Source organism: Physella acuta, unplaced genomic scaffold (assembly GCF_028476545.2).
Source record: "Physella acuta isolate Inbredline_101_S28 unplaced genomic scaffold, ASM2847654v3 ptg001690l, whole genome shotgun sequence".
NCBI classification, from domain to species: Eukaryota; Metazoa; Mollusca; class Gastropoda; family Physidae; genus Physella; species Physella acuta.
Genome location: NW_026733203.1, coordinates 3,541 through 13,947, shown reverse-complemented (window position 1 = coordinate 13,947; position 10,407 = coordinate 3,541). Strand labels below are relative to the sequence as shown.

The following is a 10,407-nucleotide window of genomic DNA, read 5'->3' as shown; positions in this document are numbered from 1 at the left end:
AAGACTTTGATCTAAAATTAGTTCCTTGTTTTGACTAAGGGTAGAGAGCAATATGTTCCTATGAAGAATTAAAGAATGTTAGAGAATTAGATCTAGATCTAATTACATGAAATAATATAATAATATACATGGTATTTCTAGGTAAAGGAAAGTGAAAAAACATTTTTCACTTCTGAAGAGCTTTAAAATATATAGAATCTATATATATATATATATATATATATATATATATATATATATATATATATATATATATATATATATATATATATATATATATATATATATATATATATATATATATATATATATATATATATATATATATACAATTCCATAGTAAAAAAATTATTATTAAAAGTGAAGTGTCTACAAGTAATATTATCTTAATGAAGAGATACAAAAATATAAGTTAAAATACTAAAAGAAAAATATTCATGACTTAATTAAATAATCACTGTACCACAAAAACTATTATATAAATTCAGAAGACATTAAACAGTGAAATCTATCATTCACAACAGGAATTCTTATAAACATATTATTTACAACAAAATTACATTCAATTTTAAGTGCATAAATTATTAAAGCGTTACTGAAACATTTCTATGTACATTAAATTGTTTTGATAAATCAATTGGCATTATTATACCAATTATAACCAAGGCTCAACATTATACTGCATGCAGAATAAAAATAAATCTACATATTTTACACTTAACTTTATAAGTTAAAATTCAATCATTGCTTGTTTGTAATATGTCATTCAGCATATTTTAGGTAGCAAGCAATGTAAGTGTCTTTATCACAGCGTGTGATCTCTAACATGGGGGTGATCACATTTGTTTTTTGTTTAACGCAGAAATAAGTTATCTCTTAACAAGTAACACAGCTGATGCAAGATGAGGTATTGAGGCAATACAAGCAACAGTACAAAACTGATGTTACTTGCTATACAACAGTGGCAATGGCTGCCATCCCAAGACAAGAATTATGCACATACCTAACAGATCGCACTTTTTCCTTCAATGACTTAGTACTGAAACCTTCAATCATATTGTAATATACACACCTTATTCGTATTATACTACCTCCGTTATGATGAAATTTTTCATTCATAATGTTCAAATATTTCTAGTTTCTGAGACTTAATTGTTTTTAAAATTTTGAATTTTATGTTTCATTAAAAATCAAATTTAAAATTTCTTGTCCGGCACTTTAAAAATTATTTTTTTTTCCTAAAACAGGATTTTTTTATCTTTAAATAGTTTTTGCTGGGGTCGCACCCCCCATGCTTCGTCTCTGTTTGATAGCGTTCCTTGATCGCAGTTTTTTACTGTTGGGATGGCGGATCTTGTGAGGCTTCCTCCCATTGGAAATATTGGGATGCTGGTAGTTAGGTATCTCATTAGTCTGCAGGTCGCCTGAGGGATTGGTTGGGACTTGGTTGGCTTTCTTTTTCTCTTCTTCTCTCTGCAACATCTTTTCTTTCTTCTTATTCAGCCGGATCTGCAATGGGAAGTAACTGTGGTAACCAAATCCAATTCATGACTATTTCATCACATAATTATCTTTTCTTTCCACCTTTTCAAGGAAATTTGATTAACATATATTAGTTATAACCATATGATTTATAAATATAATTTAAATATCTTATAAAACAATTTTCTGAATGTGTATGATTAGAGCTACATATTCTACAACAACCTGGCAATATGTTGAATGCCAGATTTTCTTTTCTTTCTAAGTGATCCCAAAACAAAATTAGTTATGGGGAATTGAGGGCCCATTCTTAGCTGCCATGCCACTTTCAATGTGGACAGTGTTGACAGTAGGCTAATATAATCAAACAGCCTGATAGCAATTTAAATATGCCTATATTTTGAAAATGTGGGACACTTTTGGGGAAGTCTGTGTCTATAATTTTAAACCTGTGGTTGAATCTTACAGAAATAGTATTTCTGAAATACCATCACTAAAAAAAAAAGAAATAAAGCTTTAGATTTAATGTATTGTCTGTCCTGAAAATATTTCTTAAGAACCAAACTAAAAATATTTTTAAATGACTTACATTTCTGGCTTGCTGTTCAGTTGATCGGATATGAGCCTCTACGCTGTTGATATGGTTGAAATATGATTTATTCTTTTCATTTGGGCTCATGTCAACCCACTTAATTCTTAGTTCATGAATATCCTTCTGGTAACTGATCAGCTTGCGCCTCAGTTCCCGAATTCTTGAACAGGGAATGGAGTTGTCATGTCGACACTGAAATAGATAATTTAAAAATATGGGCTTAGGGGATCATCTATAAATGACCTAACGCTTTTTAAAACTATTTTTACCCCCCTTCCCTCCATCACACATCGTCACAAAAAGCCAGACCCCCCTAAAATGACATCTCACCATAACCTACAACCCCCCTCGAAATTGCAGTTGAATTTTTTCTTAAAACATCAATATTTTTTCTAAAATCTTGTCTGAACTCAGTCAATGTAGAGTATTTTAATCAATACCCATTACAATTTTTTTTTCTAAAACGCAAAAATATTGCTTTTTTATAATGTAAAAGTGTGTCGTCACACTATCTGAACCGCCTCCCCCTCATCACACACCGTCACAAATTTACGTACCCCCCTCCTCTACAAGTGTGACATCATTAATAGACAACCCCTTACATTTGTAAGAAACAAAAGATAAAACTATAAATACTACATTAACAATACAAAAGTTAGCTCAACAACAAAACAAAACCATTGTCAGAATGATAAAAAAAAAAAAATGGTAGCTCAATAGCTAATTAATAAATTATTGTTCTTTTACTTAAGCTTAACATAAAAATTAGAATTATTTACTCAACAACATAAAAGTATAATTCTCAATGAAAGACTAAAAAAATTTCTTTAGTTCAGCAGTAAATAAAATTGTTTATTTACCAGTTTTGACATCTTCTTGGACAGGGCAACGGCCTGATGCAGCTTGATCTCCGTCATGGAAATGTTTTCCCACAGTAAAGGATTGAAAATGCGGAACCCTGTTAAACAATGAAATGGGACTAAATTTATGTTTCTTAGTTAGTAACCACTCATCTTACATGTCTTCTTCTTCGTTCTTAATTTTAGTGTTGGAAGGGAACACAATTAATTAAGTATATGTTTGAACTCAAGACTTTTCGGTCTAGCAACCAAGAGCTATAGGGCTGGTAAGTAGGTCACCAACCAGTTCTATGGCTCATGCAGGTTTTATTGAGCCGTAGAAGTGGTTGGTGACCTACTTACAAGTCCTATACCGACTCGACCACGCTGACCCCTTACATATAATTTTAAGGTTTAATGTAGCATGGCTATATTCATGTTTTGTAGATAGTCTGTCCAGAGGCGTAGCGACCCTTCCCGGCGCCCGGGGACAAACTTTCGATTTGCACCCCCCCACTCGAACTTTTCATTTGCACCCCCCCCCCCTCAAACAAACTTTCAATTTGGGACATATGTCCCCTCCTGCCCCCCCCCCCCTCACTACGCCTCTGAGTCTGTCAAGTACGGCTCCTATAACTGGACTAAATTATGCTTCATTATTTTTTCTAAAATTACACATCTTAACTAAGTGGCAATACCATAGCAAGAAGGGAAGGAGTAGTCACTCTGCTCTTAGCAGCAGTTTTTTCAGTCATACGCTATGGACGAGCGGGATGAAAGGACATTCTATACAATGATAAAGTTCTCAACTTATGTCTAATATGGCATTGAAAAAAAGCATTTCATGTTTTATATTGCTATTTCGGTTTACAGTCAATAACGACATCCTTGATGTCAGCAAATTTAGCTTGCTAAAGACTGATATTGTTCAAAATATTCCCTACAACAACATTTACCATGGATGGTGTGGTCAGATGCTAGTCTGCATGACTTTTTAAATCTTGGGTAAGGATCTCAGGTTCAAGTCCTTAGGAAGAACATGAGTCCACCTAGCTCTAATGGGTACTTGACTCATGGTATGGAATATAAAGGTAGCTGGCATAAACTCTACTTCATCTACCCAATGAACCACACAGGATTATAACCTAGCTATGCAATCAGACATCTAGTAAAAACATATATAAAAAGCTAACAGATAAATATTTTCTTGAATTCTAAATTAATTATTCATCAAAAGTGTCTGGTTTTAAAAAAAAAACTTACCAGAATCAACAGTATCTACGTAAGGGTAGAACTCATAATTCAGGTGGGGTGTGATTTTTTTCAGGTTAATTTGATCCATCGTTACTTGACTCTCCCACTCGAGAATCTCAACCTCCCTCAGAGCTCGGTCGAAGTTGTCGATATTAAATTTTTTCACTTGTAGGTCTTTTTGTTTGGCAGTGGATAAGCTGATAATCTGTGATTATAATTTATGAGTTTTAGTGGATAAGCTGATAATCAGTGATCAAGATTTGTGAGTTTTAGTGGGTAAGTCAATAATCTGTTATCAAGATTTGTGTGTTTGGCAGTGGATAAACTGATAATCAGTGATTAAAATGTATGAGTTTGAGTGGATAAGCTGATAATGTGTGATCAAATTTTTGTAGTTTTAGTTGTGTTTTATATTAAAAAAAAATTCTTGACTGTTCACAATCTACTTTGTAAACCTATAATTTGGACTGATGTGAAAATCTGCTATCAAAGAGGGGGAGGGGGCAATGTATGTTAGAGATGAATCAATATGCTTATTTTCTACTAGACCTTAGTAAAAGTGAATAAATAAATTTATAAAGTGGCATAAATTTGTGACATTAGTGTAGGGAACTATGACAATTTTGAAATAAGGGATAAAAATCATCTAAATACAGGTATATTCTTCTTCTCTTCTTAATCCTGTTTATGCCCACAACACATGGGCAGATGAAGTAGAGTTCATCTGATTCAATGACCACGGTATATGAAGGGATAGTATGGTCAGCACTATGCCTAGTCGCTTTTTTGTTTCCCTAACGTAAGTTATGTACCCATCACAGCTGGGTGGACTCGGGGACGTTCAACTGATTTGAACCCAGATTCGCACTCGAGACTCTTGGGTTAGCAGTCTAGCTATCTACTGCTAGGCTACGCCGTCCCACACAGGTGCATTAAAAGTAAGTATAAGACCAAGTATAAGTCTACTAAGCATGTTTAGTTTTGTTTTAGCAACTTCCCCATGCAATTGATACAATAGCTATTAATAACCCATCCAATTTAATTTTCACCCAAATAATGCTGAGTACCCTTGAGTGCTGAATGAACTCACTGTCACTTTATTTGGTTTGCCTACAGCCCTGCTAATGGCCCTCATGTAGTCAGACATCTTTGTTGAGAGCAACTGGATGGTCCTGGAGTAATTGGCAGTGTTAACGTCAGAGAAATGGAACTGGACAAACATTATCTCCATTGTCCCATAGAACCGGTTTTTCAAGTAGTACTTATCTCTGTGGGGGAAAAGAAATTAGAACTACTAGATAGATTTCAGTTTTTGTCAACTAGATGTAGAAATAGAATAATGTTTCACTTCTGAGAGAAGTAATAGTTGGCTACAATAGCATTTATAAAAATGCTTCCACAACAACAAAATTATTTTGAAAATAGGGGTTGTCCATAAATGACATCACACTCATAGGGGGAGGGGGGTCTGTAATTTTGTGACATTGTGTGATGAGGGGGTCAGGTGGTGCGATGTGGTGATGTCACACTTTTGCATTATAAAAAAGCAATATTAGAAAATTAATTTTAACCGTTATTTCACTTTTTAGAAAACTGTTTTAATAAATTGTAATAGAAATTGATTAAAACACCCTATGTTGACAGTGACAGAGTTCTGACAATATTTTTGAAAAATATCACTGTTTTAAGAAAAATTCAACTGCAATTTTGAAGGGGGTTGTAGTCTGAGGTGTGACGTCAATTTAGGGGAGGTCTGGCTTTTTGTGACTATGTGTGAAATTGTCCTAAAAAGCATGACATCATTTAATGACATTTATGGATGACCCCATACATTAACAATAGGTTAACAATAAATACAATTATTTTGAAAATAGATTAACAATAAATACAAAAACTTTGGACTTTAAAAAAATCAACCTACTGTTAAATAGATCAGTGTTTGGTTAGTGAGGCAATGTGAATGTATAATCTTAAAAGAGCAAGTCAAGGGTTAGTAGACAGGGGTATGGGTTACAGCAACATGGGTCAGGAAGAGAGTGTCACATAACACTCCAATTAATAATTTACTTTCTTTTTTTTTGAGGAGAGTGCTAAATAAAATTAATTTTAAAAAGCTATAAAAATATAGATCTAGTTAATCAAATTTGACAATAAAAATAGCCCTTTAAAATAAATATTCTCAAACTATGCGACAGAGGAATTAAAATATGGATCTTATTTATGTAATAATAAAATACATACGTGAAATAATTTTCAAAGCCTTCACGAACAGCTGGTGTGTCTTCAAGGGAATCAAAAGAGCTTCTGTAGTATTGAATCGATGCCCGAATCAAAGTTTTGTCAGTAAAATCTAGCTTGCTAGAAATCTCAACCTGTTACAAAGAAAACAAATGTTTCAGTATAGGCCTATTTCAGCAATACAGCCAGAGTTTCTTTCAGGCATCTCTTCGTGGGGGCTAAGCCTCCTCGAAATTTTTTACCGCCCACCCCCCCCCCCCCCCGAACGAAATGAAATTTATATAATTTATATAGAAAATATATACTTTTAACAGTGTCTGCCCCCCCCCCCCCCCCCCCCCCCCCCCCCCCCCGAAAAATTTCAAGTGCCCCCCCCCCCCCCCCCCCCCCCACCGGAGAAAAAAGTCTGGAAGAAACACTGAATACAGCAACATGATAAAGTTTCAGGACATGTGGCAAAAGTTTTTAAAAAAGGGCAAAAAATTTAAAAGGGCTAATAATTTAAAAGGGCTAAACATCTGAAAGGGCTAAAAGTTTAAGAAGAAGCATCAACAGAGTTCCTAGATCTAGATCTATATTTTTTTTTAAAAAGACTAAAAGTGTAAAAATAGGCAAAAAGTTGTAAAGGCTTAACGTTTTTTTAATTTAAGTTTACAAAGGATCCAAGTTTAAAAAGGCTTTACAAACATTAAAGTTTTAAAATACTAAGTTTTGAAAAAGCTAAAATTTTTAAAATACTAAACTTTAAAGTGATAAAAGTTTTAAAATGCTAACTTTTAAAATGCTAAAAGTTTTAAAAAGCTAAAAATTTTAAAATGCAAAGTTTTACTAAGTTTTAAAAAAGCTAAAAGTTTTTTAAAAAAGTAAAAAGTTTTAAAAAGTAAAAAGTTTTAAAAGCTAAAGATTTTTAAAAGAGTAAAAAAGTTTTAAAAGCTAAAAATTAAAAAAAAAAAGTAAAAAGTTTTAAAAAGTAAAAAGTTTTAAAAGTTAAAAATTTTAAAATGCAAAAAATCTTAAACTGCTAAAAAGCTTTTAAAAAATTAAAAATTTTTAAGGACTAACATCTACAGGTTCTTTAAAAAGGTCAAAGTTCAAGGACTCACCGCCACACAGTCCCCGTGAATGAGAATACCCAGATACGAGGCTGCCTCACCCCCACACAGGCCGATGTGTGTGATGATCTGCAGGGGGTCGGTGATGAGCACGTTTCTGGAATCTTCCTGGGGCCCGCAGGTGGTGGGTCACAGTGCCTGACTGCTTCACGCTGCTGAAAATGTGGAAGTTACAATTTGTTTTTAACTGTTTGGTGGAGAAATGCCCAGATTGACATAGTTGATATATTTTTAGCAACGATCACTGAGTTTCTTTTAGGCATCGCTACGGAAGTGGGACAGTGCCACTCCCCACCCCCTCTCCGAAAGCACGTCAACACCACTCCCCCCTCCCTCCCTCAACATAATGGTAATAATAATTAGAAAATATATATATGACCATTTTCCGACCACCCACCCGGGAAATTTTCAAGTGCGCCCCCCCCCCCCCCTCCCCCACCCCGTTCAGGGAAAAATGTCCATAAGAAACATGGAACTTTCACCACCCAGGAAAATAAATATCAAATAGGGAGCATCTACAGAGTGCTTTCAGATATTGGCTTGACAGAGTGTCTACAGATATTGGTTTCACAGAGTGTCTACCGATATTGGTTTTACAGCGTGCTTACAGTTACAGATAATGGCTTGACATAGGCATAGTTACATTATTACACTAAGATAAATGTAGCTAACTACATTTTTTTACTGAAAAATTCAAACGCTGACAAGCTTCACCACGCATACACTATTTATATATGCTCCGGGGAATGATATTGTTGTAGTAATGCGTTTCTATGTAAGTTATAAATGTGTGCCAATTGTTACTTTAAGATTGGTTACTGCACCAAACGTTAATTCATGAGAAAACGCAGTTTTTAAATAGGGTTCGTCTATGAAAGACATCAAGCAACTGAACAAAGATGAGATGTAATCAATGAGGATGATACTGCGAAGGGATAGGGAAAAGGGGTTGGGGTATTTTGAACACATCGTCACGTATCCAAAAATTAAATATGAAAACATTTAACTAATGCTTATTTAGGGTGTTGTATGGAAATAACAATGGGTGAGGGGGGGGGGGAGTTTTGTTGCAGGTGACCCGTTAGTTATAAGAGGGGTGTAATAAATACTGCGTGACTTTAACCCGTTTTGACTTTTACTCACAGTAAATAAAAAGCATCAGCTACTCACCACTGCCTGATTTCGTTGACCGTTAAATTTGTGTTGTGTGGCAGGGCAAACTTGACCTCTCTGGTGGGGACAGTCGCCCAGCTCGAGGTAGCTGTCGAACTTGCGATGGTACTCGAAGGCTGTAATCTCCATTCTTGAGGCGGATACTGGGTGGCTGTAGGGAACAAACAAAAAAAAAAAAGGTTATGGTAAACTCCCTTAACATAGGTTATCTCCCCCTTGTTACTACTAAATTGATAACGCAAACGATTTAAAAAAAAAAACTAAACCATACATAACAAAACATTAAATATATTTGTAATCCATTTTAGAGGTCAATGGAGATAGAGAAGGGGGGGAGCCAGAGGATTACAATTAATTTCAGATTAAAAGTTAACATTTAAAAATAACAGCTTTTGTTTTTTTTAATCCAATACATACTTTTTTTAAATTATATTTTACACCTTAGGATTGCAACCGCAGAATCCATTCATGTTTTTTTTATTTTTTGTTTGTTTTTTTTTCCCCCAGAGAAAATCTCTTTTTACTCTAATTAAATTATCTTTCGTTTTCTACACTTACCGAGACCTATCTTACTGAATTAACCCAACCAGCGTACTCGTTGTTTTTGTTTTGTAAACAGTTCTAAAATGTGTGTGTGGGGGGGATGGGGGAGGGTGAAGGGTGAAGGGAAATAACAAGCTAACCACAGTAACCAGCCAAGGACAGTGACTCGTGATTTAGACAAGTACGACAACTCCTGGCTTGTGAAGGATAAAACGCACAACTTAAAAAGATATAACGTAAAAAAATAAATAATGACATTACGCCTTCTTAGGGGATCATGGAGTACATGTCAAATTAGCATTTTCGCTTGAGTGTGTGGGAGGTGTGAGGTGGTAATGGATGTGGGGGTACAAAACACGGAGATGCTTATGATTTTAACGATTTTTTTTTAAAAATCTGCGGCTCCCATTTTCGAGGAATTAAAAACAAAACAGGTTTGTTTACGTGAAGGTAGATATGCAGCAACAACGTGAAGCTATCTGTTGTGAATTGGAAAAATGTCAAGATTTACTCGTAAGCCGATTAGCCGTACCCTTTCATCGTGTTTTCAAATACCGCAACTAACTTCAAGATAATAAACTAATTACTCCTCCCCCACCCCCCCCCCCCACACACACACCCGTTTCGTTTCATTTTCAACAACTTTATAAGATGATCCCGTTTAAAGTAGTCCAGGTCTACTGAAGTCACTTATGAGAGTTCAAATATATTGAAATTTAAATCTAACTCTAGAAAAAAATGTCAATGAAAACCTTATGCCTTCACATAATCCGGAAAGTTTAAATATCGTAGACGGGGAATCTAGCTGTACGCGGATGTGGGTAATGCTAAACGATACATTCATAAATTGTATTTTCTCCGGTGAAAATATATTTTGGTAAGAATCAGTGGCGTAGCGATGTTGGGTGTCACCCGGTGCGGCACTTAATGGTGTCACCCCCTCAGAGGCGTAGCGACTCTTCCCAGGGACAAACTTTCAATTTTCGATTTGCACCACCCCCCTCGAACTTTCGATTTGCACCCTCCCTCGAACTTTCGATTTGCACCTCCCCCCCTCAAACTTACGATTTGCACCCCCCCCCCCCCACCTCGACTTTTTCTCTATATATTTTACTATTTTTTGCCTTGGTGTCACCCCCCCCCTAAATGGTGTCACCCGGTGCGGTCCGCACCC

At 35.2% G+C, this 10,407-nt stretch overlaps 1 protein-coding gene across 1 annotated transcript; it reads right to left on the bottom strand.

The window, feature by feature from the left end:
• Positions 1-304: 304 nt before the first annotated feature.
• Positions 305-8,841, bottom strand: LOC131929898 (uncharacterized; the record flags this gene model as incomplete). Its single annotated transcript, XM_059286277.1, has 8 exons — positions 305-1,509; positions 2,072-2,266; positions 2,935-3,032; positions 4,177-4,372; positions 5,258-5,435; positions 6,409-6,539; positions 7,509-7,646; positions 8,688-8,841. Coding segments are annotated over 8 exons (1,339 nt in total), but the record flags the coding sequence as incomplete, so codon positions are not given.
• Between the last annotated feature and the right edge of the window lie 1,566 nt (positions 8,842-10,407).